The sequence below is a fragment of the Bubalus kerabau genome, chromosome 10 (genome assembly GCF_029407905.1).
Source record: "Bubalus kerabau isolate K-KA32 ecotype Philippines breed swamp buffalo chromosome 10, PCC_UOA_SB_1v2, whole genome shotgun sequence".
Lineage (NCBI taxonomy): Eukaryota > Metazoa > Chordata > Mammalia > Artiodactyla > Bovidae > Bubalus > Bubalus kerabau.
This window is the reverse complement of record NC_073633.1, coordinates 62,976,090-62,991,568: the sequence shown is the minus strand read 5'-3', so window position 1 is coordinate 62,991,568 and position 15,479 is coordinate 62,976,090. Positions and strand designations below refer to the sequence as shown.

At 45.8% G+C, this 15,479-nt stretch overlaps 1 protein-coding gene across 1 annotated transcript in view; it reads right to left on the bottom strand.

Moving 5' to 3' along the window:
* The window catches only part of MYO5C (myosin VC), a 117,713-nt gene extending 102,617 nt beyond the window's left edge, over positions 1–15,096 (bottom strand). Inside the window, exon 1 of the mRNA XM_055537948.1 lies at positions 14,813–15,096. Within this exon, the coding sequence (XP_055393923.1) occupies positions 14,813–14,839 (27 nt within the window). The 5' untranslated portion in view covers positions 14,840–15,096. The remainder of the gene's footprint in view (positions 1–14,812) is intronic.
* Between the last annotated feature and the right edge of the window lie 383 nt (positions 15,097–15,479).

The window sequence follows — 15,479 nt, the reverse complement described above, 5'->3', positions numbered from 1 at the left end:
TACTAACTCAGCCAATCTCTAACCTAGAGCTGTATGTGCATATGTGTATATTTGCATCTCTCTGCTCACATATCAGTGGTTTCTAGCAATGGGGTACCCCTACGGGATACCCCTCTACCCTGAGACATAACCAGGCCAAAAGGAACAAGAATTGGGAAGCACTCACATGGAGACATGAAGCAGCACTTAGAAAAATTCCTGAATCCAGAGGCTGGATAGCTCATAACCCATCCCAGATCTAGATGAAGCCTAATAGGCCATCCAGCATCTAACCCTCATTTCCCAGAGAAAACTAGCCTCAGGGACTCCAGGTTCCCCAGAAGCAGACCTGAGATGAGCAACCAGTTCAGGCTGGTGTCTACAGTGGCACCCCTGTTCTACCTCCTTATACTCAAAGGCCAAAGGAATGTTGGTCCTCTGGCATTGTCCCTCACCAGAACAGATGGACTTTCTGAAGGTAATTGTCGAGTGTGTAAATTCTTGTAACAGGCAATGTTTGTGCCTGTAGGAGAAAAAGTCAAGGCACTTTTGCCTAAGCGCCTGCCATCCTGCTGAGTATAGTCCCTGGTCACTGAACTGGCACTGGCAGCATCCTTGACTCTGGGGACAGTCACGCACAAGACACTGTCCTCTGTGAACCTCTGCTTCTGGACAGCTGAGAAGGCAAACGTCATGACCAAACGACGGCCTGGTCTGAACACGTGGCCCGTGGTCTGCTGGTGCCTTTCCACCATGGGGAAATATTTCTCTAGGTTGAGAGATCATGCTTATTTCAGTTGCATAAAATTCTGGGCAATAATTATGATTTTTCATTCTTATTCACTATGATTTTATATAGTCTCTACATTTTGCATATTTTACTTTTATAAGTAATGTAAATCAGAATATATCATCTTTAAAGGAAAATATGGGACTTCCCTGGCAGTGTGTAAGACTTCTGCAAGGGGCAGGTTTGACCCCTGGTCAAGCAACTAAGGTCCTGCATGTGTGCATCATGGCCAAAACAAAACAAGGCAAAAATTAAAAATATGTTTACAAAAAGACTTGTACATGAACATTTCATAGTAACTTTATTCATAACTGCTGAAAATTAGACTCTGTGTCCACTAAGTGGACTCTGTGTCCACTCTGTGTCCATGAGAATAAAAAAAACATAAAACTGTGGTATCCTCATACAATGGACTACTACTTACCAATAAAAAGAATTAACTACTGATACAAACAAGAACATGAGTGAATCTCCAAGTGTTAGATTGAGTTAAAGAAGCTGTACACAAATGAGTACATTCTGTACGAGTCCTTTAAATGTAGTATTAGAACAAGTAAAACAAATATAATGTGGAGAAAAACTCAGACCAATAGTCGCCTCCAGGTATGGTGGGTCCAGGGAGGTACTCTTGTGGGCTATGGCAACATTTTGCACCTTGAAGGGGTTTTGGTTAATAGGTGTTAAGCACTTTTCAAACCTCAGAGGATGTACACTTAAGATTGGTACATTTTGTTGTCTGGAAATTTTACACGAAGAACTAAACAAATATGGAACTCTTGGAAATTCCCTGGTGGTCCAGTGGTTAGGACTTGGCACTTTCGTTGCCATCACTCAGGTTTAATCCCTGGTCAGAGAACTAAGATGCTGCAAACCATGTGATATGGCCAAAAACCAAAAACTGAATATGGAACTCTGAACAATGTGCATACTGAAATATTTAGGAGGACACATATTGATGTATGCAATTACCCTAAAATGCTTCCAAAAATAAGATGGGCTGAGGAGTGGACAGAAGTATAAAAAGATGCACAGATGCGATACAACAAATACAGTCAAATATTCATACTGCAATCTAGGTGGTGGGACAGAGGCTGACTGTAAAGTTTTTTCAACTCTTTTGTATACTTTAAATTTTCATAATAAGTTGTTGAAGGAAATAAAGAATAAGTATAAAACAAAGTTTCAGGTACCAGGACTAGATTAGGACAAAGTTGGCTGAGAAGCACATTTATTAATCTATTAGTTAATATAAGCTACCTCACTTATCAAACAAAAATGTATGTATATCATTGATTTGATATCAATCATGACTCCCTAAGTTGTCTGGGTTGCTTTAATTCTTGACAGCTAGCTAAGAGTAGGAGCTTGCTGAAATGTGGCATGGGGTGAGTAATATTTGTGAGTGGGGTGGGGTGGGTGGGAGGGAAACAGAGAGAGAGAGAAAATGGAAGAATGACCCAGCAGGGACTTCCCTGGTGGTCCAGTGGCTAGCAATTCCACACTCCCAACGCAGGGGGCTGGGGGTCAGGGAACTAGATCCCACATGCCAGAACTAAGGGTTCACATGCCAGAACTAAAGGATTCCATGTGCTGCAACAAAGATCGAAGATGCTACATGCCACAGATAAGACCCAGTGCAGCCAAATAAATAACTAAATATTAAAGAGAAAGAAAGAATGACTTGGCAGGGACTTCCCTGGTGGTCCAGTGGTTAAGACTCCATGCACCCAATACAGGGGGCTGGGGTTCCATCCCTGGTTAGGGAACTAGATACCATATGCTGCAACTAAGACCCAGCACAGACAAATAAATAAACAAATATTAAAAAAGAATGACCTGGCAGGTGATGACACACACTTGAAATACACACCCATGCAAACAGGTGGACAGAAGCCTCACAAGCACAGACACCCACACCCACACTCCACACATACTTGTAGCCATGGGCTACTGTTTTTCACATGAGATCTGCTATCGAAAACATTATTACTAACTTTATAAAACTGAAATCACTAATATTTTTATGATAAAAATAATTTGAGACTATCCCATTTATCAAGAGTTGGCCACTATAGAATTTTATAGCTGAAAGGGTCCCGGGAGATTGTCTTTTCCAAGTTGCCGGTCAAAGTTCTTTTTAGAGATCGCTTCAAACGAAATGGTGGTAGCCTACCATGTTCTGCAGCTGAGGTCCCCCAGGCCTTTCCATGGAATCCTTGGGCTCTGAGAAGTGATGCAAAAATCACTAAACCAACCCAAGCCCTTTGTTTAACTGATTCCCAAACTCCAGCCCAGAGAGGTCAGTAACTCACCAAATACTACACAGAGCATCTCAAAGGCCAGGACTCCAGGAAGCCAAAGCTTGGGACTCCTTCTTTGAACTACTTGTTAATTAAATGAGCCTGCCTAGAAAATAATCCTGAACTCTCAACGCAACCGTCTCCTTGAGAGTGCACAGGCTGGTTTGTTTCAGCTCAAAGTAGCATGAAATGTAATAGGTCGCGTGAAACCAAAGTCTGTTTTTCTCCAGCAAGAACACAAATTTCCTCCTCAGCCCTAGACCCCCGGACTGCCCACACCCCACCAAGCCTGGTGTCTCCGCCGGCAAGGCTGTCAGCTGTTTAGAGCCCCGCAGCTGAGACCCAACCTGGTAAGTAAACAGCCCAAGTTTACCCAGTTCCACCTCAGTTACACCCATTAGGTCCTGCCCTCCTGCTGCACATTCCTCGACCCACAAGGCCACACTTCAAAGCGGAGAGAGAGCTACCTTTGCAGCGTTTGGACAAACAATGTGACTAGCTCTCATATGACCTCCCCAGGATGGCTCCTTCCTATTAGGGCAGGTGCCCCCGGACTTGGGCACCTGCCAAGCCCTCCAGGGCCGCCTGCAGTGGGGCCAGGAGAGAGGAGAGGCCCACCTCCCACAGAGGGAAATCATGGTGTGCCCCAGCCCAGAGAGAAGGCAATGGCACCCCACTCCAGTACTCTTGCCTGGAAAATCCCATGGATGGAGGAGCTTGGTAGGCTGCAGTCCATGGGGTCGCACAGAGTCAGACACGACTGAACAACTTCACTTTCACTTTTCACCTTCATACATTGGAGAAGGAAATGGCAACCCACTCCAGTGTTCTTGCCTGGAGAATCCCAGGGATGGGGGAATCTGGTGGACTGCCATCTATGGGGTCGCACAGAGTCAGACATGACTGAAGTGACTTAGCAGCAGCCAGCCCAGGAGGCTGGGGAAGGAGGCAAAGGCTTCAGGAGTCCTGACCCTCAGGAAGTGACACATCCCCAGGGACAGGCCACATCCTTCCCCCCTACATGCTCAGACGAGATGAGAGTGGCACGTGCTCATGTCTCCTGCCTATTTAAGGGATCTACCGGTATCAGGCACTGAATGGCTTGGAGACTTTACTCGGCGTGTAGGGTGCTGGGGGTCTTCTTCCTCGCCACTCTCTGAACTGGAAGGGGGTCTCCACACTCTCCGTCAGCCAGGCCAGAGCAGTGGCCCCACACTCCCTCTCTCCTCCTCCTCCACCTCAGCCATTCCTCCAGGCTCCTCTCTGCTCCCCAGCCTCCTCCTGTGTCTCCCAAGGTCCTGGTGGCCTCTCCTCATGATAGACTGTTTCTGGAGCCTTTCAGCCATGCCCACAGCTTCCACCACTCCCCCAGCACCATGGAGGCCTTCCAGCCCAGATCTCTCAGTGGGTCTAGACCACATTTCCACCTGTCTCCCATATGTCACCCCTTAAATGTCTTCTGACACACAACTGCCGGGCTCAAGTGATCACTACACCAGCCTCAAACGCGATCTTCCTCCTCAATTCTCTTACTCCTCAAATCAGAAACCTGGGACACTGCTGGGCACCCCCACTTGCCTTCCCTTCACCCCTAACAACCTAATGGACACCAGGTGCTAGAGGGCCTACATCTTAAACAGGGCCCACCTGTGTGCCCCATCCACTCCCCCATGCACGGCCACCCATCGCTTCCCCTGTGCTGCCCCCACCAATCTCCTGACGGGTCCCACAGCCTGCTGAGTGCTTCCTCAACCAGGCTGAACGCACGGTTTCTGTGGACACACAGAGTCCTTTACCCACACCTGAATTTCCATGAGTGGGGCCCAGCAAGATGAAGACTAAAAATGCCCCCTGATGGATGGTGGTAAACATCCAGGCCTGGGAACCACTGTCAAGCCAGTTCTCCTACTCAGGCCTCACTCACCTTCATTTTCACCGAACCACTAGCAGATTCTGGAACATGCCAAACTCTTCCTGACTCTTTGCTGTGCACTTTCTGTTCCTCCACCCACAGTGTCAACCATCCTCTCCCCTGCAGTGAGCAAACTGCTCTGAGCAGTCGGAGTCAATTCAAGACTCCCACATGTGGTAGTTCCCCCCCGACCCACCCACTATACCCTCCACCCCAGGCAGGACTGGATGCTTCCTATTCAGAGCTCTCTCTCTGCCCCTTCCCCGGGTTTCAGGTAGCTTCCCTTCTCCACCACTGGCATGTGAGCTTCAGGAGCCTTGTCTCTGTGCCCTGGAACTCAATACAGTGATCTCCCCATAGATAGTATAAAACATAAAAATTTATGTGCAAAAATTCAAATTCCAAGTAGTTTGCACAAATAAACTTGGTATTTTAGTCTTTACATCCCCCTTTTTATACTCTTTTGAACTACTCATATATAATTTAATTTTTTTCTTTTTTGGCCACGCCATGCAATATGCAGGACCTTAGTTTCCCAACCAGGGATTGAACCCACACCGCCCATATTGGGAGCGTGGACTCTTAACCACCGGACTGCCAAGGAAATCCCTAAACTATTCATACATAATACAATAGATAAATATAATATGATAGATAAATCTAATTTTCCAGAGTGGTTAATGATATATAGAAGTCTAAAACTGTTTAGAATACCCAAATGGAAATTACTCAACTCAGTTTTGACCTTATTTTAGACTGAGGCCCTGGGCTGCATTTCTCTTGACCTTGCATATCTGAGTCTCAGCAGAACTTCTGTGAAGATGCCTTGTGAATTCCTCAAGCTCAAGAAAGAGAAAGAGATGGGTAAAGGATAATATAATTTGTGAATCTGCGGTAAGACCTGAGTCCTGATTAATTAGAAAGAGCAATTTAAGGTCTTTAGAAGCATGCTATAAAGCTCTACTGCTGCACCCTGCATTCATCACCATCACCAATATCTTAGATAAAAAAAACCAGAACACGTGTATCAAATATGCACATTAAATGATGAGCTAAAGATGATCAAGATTAAAAAAAATTTTTTTTAAAGATTCAAAAAGGTTTTGATAAGCTGCAGAACACTGAACAACAAGATGGAAAATTAAACAGGAATAAATGTAACATCCAATGGTTAGGTACCAAAAATTAACTGTATTACAATAGGATCAATATTAAAAAAAAAACAACTAACCTCTATTAAGCATTATGTGTCAGGTATTGTGCTAGGGATTTTATATAAGTTATTTATTGACTTGTGTAAAAATCAATGAAAATGACTGTCAAGACTTAAATCCATTCTATGGGTGTGGAAACTCAGCGAAGTTAAGTAACTTGCTCAATGTCATCCAGTTAGGAAGCAGCGGAGCCAAGACTTAGCCCCGTCATCGTGTCAGTGCATTCCAGGAGCAGCACACAGCAGCTCTGCTTAAAACCAACAGAACACGACTTAATGCTCGCCTGCACAGAGGGCTGCTCCCAGGAGGCTGCAGCCCCACAAGTTCCACAGTCCTCTGGCTGAGCAGACCAGACCTGGAGAGCTGTGCCACTAAGACGGGCATCAAGGAATTGAAAATGTTCCAGAGGAAGGTGGCCTCGATGGTGACAGGTCTGGAATGACACTGTAAGGAGTGTGGTAGCACTGTCACTCTGCTCACGCTCTCAGTCCTGCCCGCACCTCATTCTAAACAGCTCCATGGCTTAACTCCTGCCACCCTGCCTCAGGTCCACCAGTCCCTTCTGAAGCTATTCCATGCCTAGTGCCTTTCTTATATCTTCAAATTTCAGTCTTCCACCAGTTCCGTACCTTCAGTCTGTGATCATGCCCAGGTGTCCCCTCTTGCCCTCACAGTTTTAGAAAAGATAAGCAATGCCAAGGACATCCTGGAGGCCACACCTAAAGATACTTCCTCAGCCTTCATTCTCCTTGACTCCTCTGCAGCTAGAGAACTGACTGCCGAATTGTTACTGATATACATGGTCTCCATACTTTGCATATTTTATTTGTTTATGATCACACAGCGGATACATTCTTGTGTCCTCATTTTACCATGTTGTTATGAACTCTTCATAAGTAGCATTTTCAATGGCTTCATACTATTCTTTTTTCTGTAATTCACTTAACTCTAGCCCTATGCTGGACATTGGGATTGGTTCCATTTTAGTTATCAGAAGTAACTAGAATAACTAATTAGTTATTAGAAGGTTATTTGATCTGATAAATAACCAGATGTTGGAGGAGGTAGCCATGAAATGGATGGACTTTCCAAAAGTCCTCTGTGTTGTGGGGAGAAAGGTCAGATCCCTTGAAGAAACTGAAGATGATGAAGGTGGTTGAATAGGTGGTAACAGTAGGATGTATTAAGAAGACAGGCTTTTAATCCTAGCTGGATTGCTTCTATGGAACCTTAGGCAACTTACTTGCTGCTGCTGCTAAGTCGCTTTAGTCGTGTCCGACTCTGTGCGACCCCATAGACGGCAGCCCACCAGGCTCCCCCGTCCCTGGGATTCTCCAGGCAAGAACACTGGAGTGGGTTGCCATTTTCTTCTCCAATGCATGAAAGTTTGAATGATTTGTAAAAATGGGATAGCAATATCTAACACAGCAGATCAGATCAGACCAGATCAGTTGCTCAGTCGTGTCCGACTCTTTGTGACCCCATGAATCACAGCACACCAGGCCTCCCTGTCCATCACCAACTCCGGGAGTTCACTCAGACTCACATCCATCGAGTCAGTGATGCCATCCAGCCATCTCATCCTCTGTCGTCCCCTTCTCCTTCTGCCCCCAATCCCTCCCAGCAGCAGAGTCTTTTCCAATGAGTCAACTCTTCGCATGAGGTGACCAAAGTACTGGAGTTTCAGCTTTAGCATCATTCCTTACAAAGAAATCCCAGGGCTGATCTCCTTCAGAATGGACTGGTTGGATCTCCTTGCAGTCCAAGGGACTCTCAAGAGTCTTCTCCAACACCACAGTTCAAAAGCATCAATTCTTTGGCGCTCAGCCTTCTTCACAGTCCAACTCTCACATCCATACATGACCACAGGAAAAACCATAGCCTTGATTAGACGGACCTTTGTTGGCAAAGTAATGTCTCTGCTTTTGAATATGCTATCTAGGTTGGTCATAACTTTCCTTCCAAGGAGTAAGCGTCTTTTAATTTCATGGCTGCAGTCACCATCTGCAGTGATTTTGGAGCCCAGAAAAATAAAGTCTGACACTGTTTCCACTGTTTCCCCATCTATTTCCCATGAAGTGGTGGGACCAGATGCCATGATCTTCGTTTTCTGAATGTTGAGCTTTAAGCCAACTTTTTCACTCTCCACTTTCACTTTCATCAAGAGGCTTTTGAGTTCCTCTTCACTTTCGGCCATAAGGGTGGTGTCATTTGCATATCTGAGGTTATTGATATTTCTCCCGGCAATCTTGCTTCCAGTTTGTGTTTCTTCCAGTCCAGCGTTTCTCATGATGTACTCTGCATATAAGTTAAATAAACAGGGTGACAATATACAGCCTTGACAAACTCCTTTTCTTATTTGGAACCAGTCTGTTGTTCCATGTCCAGTTCGAACTGTTGCTTCCTGACCTGCATACAGATTTCTCAAGAGGCAGATTAGGTGGTCTGGTATTCCCATCTCTTTCAGAATTTTCCACAGTTTATTGTGATCCACACAGTCCAAGGCTTTGGCATAGTCAATAAAGCAGAAATAGATGTTTTCCTGGAACTCTCTTGCTTTTTCTCTGATCCAGCGGATGTTGGCAATTTGATCTCTGGTTCCTTTGCCTTTTCTAAAACCAGCTTGAACATCAGGAAGTTCACGGTTCACATATTGCTGAAGCCTGGCTTGGAGAATTTTGAGCATTACTTTACTAGCGTGTGAGATGAGTGCAATTGTGCGGCAGTTTGAGCATTCTTTGGCATTGCCTTTCTTTGGGATTGGAATGAAAACTGACCTTTTCCAGTCCTGTGGCCATTGCTGAGTTTTCCAAATGTGCTGGCCTATTGAGTGCAGCACTTTCACAGCATCATCTTTCAGGATTTGGAATAGCTCAACTGGAATTCCATCACCTCCACTAGCTTTGTTCGTAGTGATGCTTTCTAAGGCCCACTTGACTTCACATTCCAGGATGTCTGGCTCTAGGTCAGTGATCACACCATTGTGATTATCTGGGTCGTGAAGATCTTTTTTGTACAGTTCTTCTGTGTATTCTTGCCATCTCTTCTTAATATCTTCTGCTTCTGTTAGGTCCATACCATTTCTGTCCTTTATTGAGCTCATCTTTGCATGAAATGCTCCTTTGGTATCTCTGATTTTCTTGAAGAGATCCCTAGTCTTTCCCATTCTGTTGTTTTCCTCTATTTCTTTGCATTGATCGCTGAAGAAGGCTTTCTTATCTCTTCTTGCTATTTTTTGGAACTCTGCATTCAGATGTTTATATCTTTCCTTTTCTCCTTTGCTTTTCGCTTCTCTTCTTTTCACAGCTATTTGCAAGGCCTCCCCAGACAGCCATTTTGCTTTTTTGCATTTCTTTTCTATGGAAATGGTCTTGATCCCTGTCTCCTGTACAGTGTCATGAACCTCTTTCCATAGTTCATCAGGCACTCTATCTATCAGATCTAGGCCCTTAAATCTATTTCTCACTTTCACTGTATAATCATAAGGGATTTGATTTAGGTCATACCTGAATGGTCTAGTGGTTTTCCCTACTTTCTTCAATTTAAGTCTGAATTTGGCAATAAGGAGTTCATGGTCTGAGCCACAGTCAGCTCCTGGTCTTGTTTTTGCTGACTGTATAGAGCTTCTCCATCTTTGGCTGCAAAGAATATAATCAATCTGATTTTGGTGTTGACCATCGGGTGATGTCCATGTATAGAGTCTTCTCTTGTGTTGTTGGAAGAGGGTGTTTGTTATGACCAGTGCATTCAGATTAAATGAAAGATGCTCTGAGGATAAAGTTCACAAACCTCTGAGGATGGCATCTGGCACATAATAAGTAGTCAGTGACTATAAGATAAAAGTAACCATGATCCATACCATCTTTGTCATGCCCATAGCTCTTTCTGAAAGCAGAAAAACTCATTCATGCATGCACACATCAAACATTTACTGAGTCCTTACTGCTCCCTGTTCTCTAGAAACTCTTGGTCAACAGGGGAGAAAGAGTTAAGGAGCTGCTACATCATCATGAAATGTGCCTGGATGGAGGGACTGGCTGCAAAAATTTCTCAGAAGAGGCACTGCTCAACAATGTGAGTTAACCTCAACAAGAGGTTAATATCCAAAATACACAAGTACCCCCATACAACTCAAAATAAAATAAACAACCCAATGAAAAAATGGGCAGAAGACATCAATAGACATTTGTCCAAAGAATACATACAGATGGGCAATGGGCACATGAAAAGATGCTTGACGCTGCTAATTATTAGCAATTAGTTAATAATGATTGGGCTTCCCTGGTTGGCTCAATGGTAAAGAATCTGTCTGCCAATGCAGGAGACAGAGGAGATGTGGTTTCAATCCCTGGGCTGGGAAGATGCCTCAGAGAAGGAAATGGCAACTCACTTTAGTATTCTTGCCTGGGAAATCCCATGGACAGAGGAGCCTGGCAGGCCACAGTCCATGGGGTCACAAGAGTCGGACACAACTTAGCTACTAAACAACAACTAATAATAATTAATTATTATTAGAGAAATGCAAATTAAAACCATAATGAGGTATCGCCTCATAGTGACCATACTACCCATCATCAAAATGTCTACAACTAATAAATGCAGGAGTGGGTGTGGGAAAAAAAACCTTCTGACACTGTTGGTAGGAATATAAATTGATGGTCACTATGGAAAACAGTATGGAGGTTCCTTAAAAAACTAAAAATAGCACTACCGTATTATTCAGCAATCCCAATCCTGGGCCTATATCCGAAAAAGATGAAAACTCTAATTCAAAAGGATACATGCCCTGCAATGTTCATAGCAGCACTATTCATAACAGCCAAGACATGGAGACAATCCAGTGCCCATCAACAGATGACTGGCTTAAGAAGATGTGTTTCTCATACACACACACACACACACACACACATTCAGCCATAAAAAAGAATGAAATACTTTCATTTGCAGCAACATGGATGGACCTAGAGAATATCACATTAAGTTGGAGAAAGACAAATATTATACCACTTACATGTATAATCAAAAAAATAATACAAATGGATCTATATACAAAACAGACTCACATGGGAAACAAACTTATGGTTACCAATGGGGGAAAGGAGTGGAGGAGGGAGAGATAAACCAGGAGTATGGGATTAACAGATTCAAACTACTATAGATAAGATAGATAAGCAAAAAGGGTTTACTGTATAACACAGGGAACAACATTCAATATCTTGCACTCGTCTATCAAGGAAAATAATCTTAAAAAAGATATATAACCGAGTAACTTTGCTGTACACCTGAAACGAATACAATATTGTAAATCAACTGTACTTCGATTAAAAAGAGAGCGATGAGGCACTGCTCAAATTGAATTTGTAAAGGTAAGGCTCTGGTGAGCAGCACAGACAGATACTGTACCAGGGCACAAAGTGGGGAAGCTGCAGGAACGCACTGCAGGGCAGCAGGAAGCCTGGCAAAGCATGAGCCAAGGTAGGAGCTGGCAGGTGGCTCCTGACGATGCGGGGGTTGGGGGGGGGTGGTGCAGCTTGTGGCTGGTTGGTGAGTCTGAAAGTGACAAGGGCCCCCAGAGTGGCTCAAGTAGAGGATGGCCGGACCGGTTTTTCTCAGAGAGATTTCAAATAGTGCAGCTGCTGAACAGCAAACGCTCTGAACATTTCTAAGGCATATTGCCAAACAGATTTTGAAAAGGGGTGGGTCATTTTACACTCCAACTGTCAGCAACTACTCTCAACACTTCGCCTCGCAGGAGTCTCCTTTCTCAGAACCTCTTCCTGTGGTTCCCACGCCAGGTCTCCCGTGTCCTCCTCCCTGCGGTGGCTCCATCTGCCTCCCCTCAGCCTCCTCTCCCTTCCTGAGGGGATGCAGCCCTAGTGTCCTGTCTTGGCTCTCTTTCACCTCTTGCTGAGGCCCTCACTGCCTGGGCTTCAGTGGCTACCTTTGGGCAGAAACTCCAGGCCCATCCTCTACACCAGGCTCCAATCAGCCAGGGCAATGCTCCCAGGAAGCCCCCTCAAACACCTCAGCCTCTGCAGATACAAACCTTGCCTCGTAACTCCCCTAACGTCTCCTCCTCCTGAAGTCCCTGCGTCAACAGCACCATCCAGCTTCCATCATCCAGACTCTAATCTCATGTCGTTCTTGGCTCACCCCTCCCCCTCAGAGGCCCTAGCTGTCTCTCTTCTTTATCTATCTTAAGCTCTCTGGACTCAGCTTGCATCCTGCACTTCTAATACTGCAGCCCTGATTCTTTCCCGGACATTTAGGATGACCTGAGAACTCAGCTACCTGACTCCAGCCTCTCCCACAGGCACAGAGTCCCATGGTCACTGCTGGCATATCTGACTTCCTAAAACACCCCATTCAAAATCTTCATTGGAGTATGAAGCCCTGACTTAACTCTTTGGCAGTCAAGATTTTCCCCTTCTCAGCCCTACCCCTGAGCAGGCACCTCCGTGCTTTCCAGGCCTCAGCAAATTGAATTCCTTGACAGTACTCACATCTCATTAACCAGAAAATTTCTGGGATTTCCTGGTGGTGCAGTGGATAATAATCTGTCTGGTGATGCAGGGGACTTGGGTTTGATCCCCGATCCGGGAAGATTCTACATACCAAGGAGCAACTAAACCCATGCGCCACAACTACTGAGCCTGTGCTCTAGAGCCTGGGAGTCCCAACTACTGAGCCCGCATGCTGCAGCTACTGAAGCCTGAGTGCCTAGAACCTCTTCTTTGCAATAAGAGAAGCCACCTCAATGAGAAGCCTGAGCAGCACAATGAAGGGTAGCCCCTGCTCACTGCATCTAGAGAAAGCCCGCACACAGCAATGAAGACCCAGTGCAGCCAAAAATATATACATTAAATTAAAAAAGAAAACTCTTGGAGGCAAGACTATCACTTAAAATGTTTTTCTACCCTCCCCCACCCCCAAGCAGGAAGGTGGAGGGAGGGAGAGATAGGGAAGCAAGGGAGAGAGTGTAAGCTTTTGTCTCAGTTTAAAGAAGAACTCTTTAACAAAGCAAGTTCACTAAAACCTAAACAGGGAGCTTCACAGATGGGTACTCTGAAACTGACAAAGTGGAGGCTGACTGGCTACCGGGAAGAAAGGTAGCAGCTTATGGACACAGGACCTACTTGGACACAAAATGAGTGGAGATGGCCATCAAGGTGCCTTTTGGCTCTGGGAGTCTCAGTCTTTGTCCATCCAAGCTCACCTCTAGAAAACTCGTCCATAGTAGTTTTTCTACATTGTGCCTGGTACCTGCTGCTGCTGCTGCTGCTAAGTCGCTTCAGTCGTGTCCGACTCTGTGCGACCCCATAGACGGCAGCCCACCAGGCTCTTCCGTCCCTGGGACTCTCCAGGCAAGGTACCTAGTAGTTGGTATTTAATAAATATTTCTAGTGTGAGGCACTTGATGACAGGTGTCCTCACATCCCTGTATTTTTACTTCAAGAAAAATTACTTCAAATGGATTAATCAAATTTTTTTTCTCTGTCCTCCAAAGTAGCTTCCAAGAATAGTTTTGTTCAAGAATTTTCTTTTACCTTCAATAAGTTGAAGCCCTAAGTAGCATGGTTGAATATCTGATGACTCACATTCTCCCAGGTAAAACTATTCCAACACTGCCATTTAGAATTCTGGTTAATGGAAATGCATTAGAGGGGGAAATAGTTTGCTTAATTTATATTTTTACTATTAACTAAACAAAGTAGAAGAAAAAAAGTTGCTTAAACAACTAAAACAAATTTACAGCTATTGTTTATTTCTACAGCAAAAGTGTCTTTTTAAACATAAATCTAGGGCACATGTCAGGGGAAATTGTTGAATTCTAGTCTTATCCATTTGAATACTGGGGACCAGGGACCACAGATTTCCTCCACTGGGGTAGGGGATGGCTTTATAGCGATTAGAATGGATTTTTTTTTCAGAAGGGCCAACACTTTCACACTTTTTATCCTCGTATTTAACCAAGCTCATCTCAGAAGATTCTGGGCCCCGTGTGGGAATGTTGGCCTTCCTAGACTGGGGTGGGGTGGCGGGGAGGGGTTGGGGAGGGAACCCTCCGGTGGCGAAGAGGAGGTTTCAGAGGAATGCTCTAGAGTGATTCCCGGAGTCAGAATGCAGGAATTCTAGAAACATCCTGAATGCTGCAGTTCCAGCTTCTGTGCCAACGTGCTCAAAGGGGCTCCCAAGAGGAAAGATTATGGATGTTATTATTCGCCCATGTCTGAGGTTTCTAAGTCTCCGTGGGCAACTCTGATTCCACCTGTGGCTCAGGAGGAGGGGCCGAGAGGCGCAGGAACAGGACGGACACGCGACCCCCCGGAAACCGAGAAGCTCGGGTCCGGAGCAGCAGCCTCTCGCACTCGGTCTTCCAGCCCGAGGGGACTCTGGCTGCCGGGGGACGGGTGGGGAAGAGAGGGCCTTCCCCACGGTCAGGGGCCGGAGCTCTCGAGGGGGCGACTCTCCCCGGACCCGCAGTTCCTCCGCAGCCCCTCCCCGAGGCGAGAACGCCAGGTGCACAGGTTTGGCCCGGCCGCCAGGTACAGTCAGCACTAGTGTCTGGCCGCTGCCCTCCCACGCGCCCTCCCTTAGGTCTGGTCCTCCCGCCTACCTTTGTGTATAGCTCGGCCACCGCCATGGGCAGACAGGGCAGCTCGAGGGCTGCGGAGATGAGAGGCTCGGGGGCTGGGCGGGCGGCTAGGCGGCCCAGCGGAAGGCAACGGTCCTGCAGGCCCAACAAATTACAGCCGGATCATGCTGTGGGAGAAGTTTTCCAGCAGCCGAGAAACTTTCCCGAGTGCTGGCGGCGGGGGAGGAAAGGAGTCCCGGATTGGCCCTTCCCGGCCCACCTGGCGAGGCCTCGCTGTGATTGGCGGGACGGGGACTAAGGGCGGGGCGCCCCGCCGCCCCGCAGGTTCCCGCGGTTAAGTGGGTCCACCTGGCGGGGTCAGGAGAGCGCTCAGCCAAGAACTAGTCCCTTGGGGATTCGCTGGCTCTCAAAGCAGGAAAAAGGTGTGTTCCAAAGCGTTCCCGACCAAGTTTTAGCTTCTTTAGGTCTCTGCGTGCTTAATGGAAAGAGCATAGGATATAACTATTTGCATAGAAAATCCAGGAGAACCACTAGAACTTGTTAAAGAGTTCAGTCAGGTAACTAGATTCAAAATCAGATGTTAAAATGAATAATTCTCCTGTGTATGATCAATAGCCAGTTAGAAAATATGATAGAAAGATAGAAAACAAGGTATTTGTAATATCAACGAAAACGAAGTATCTGCTGA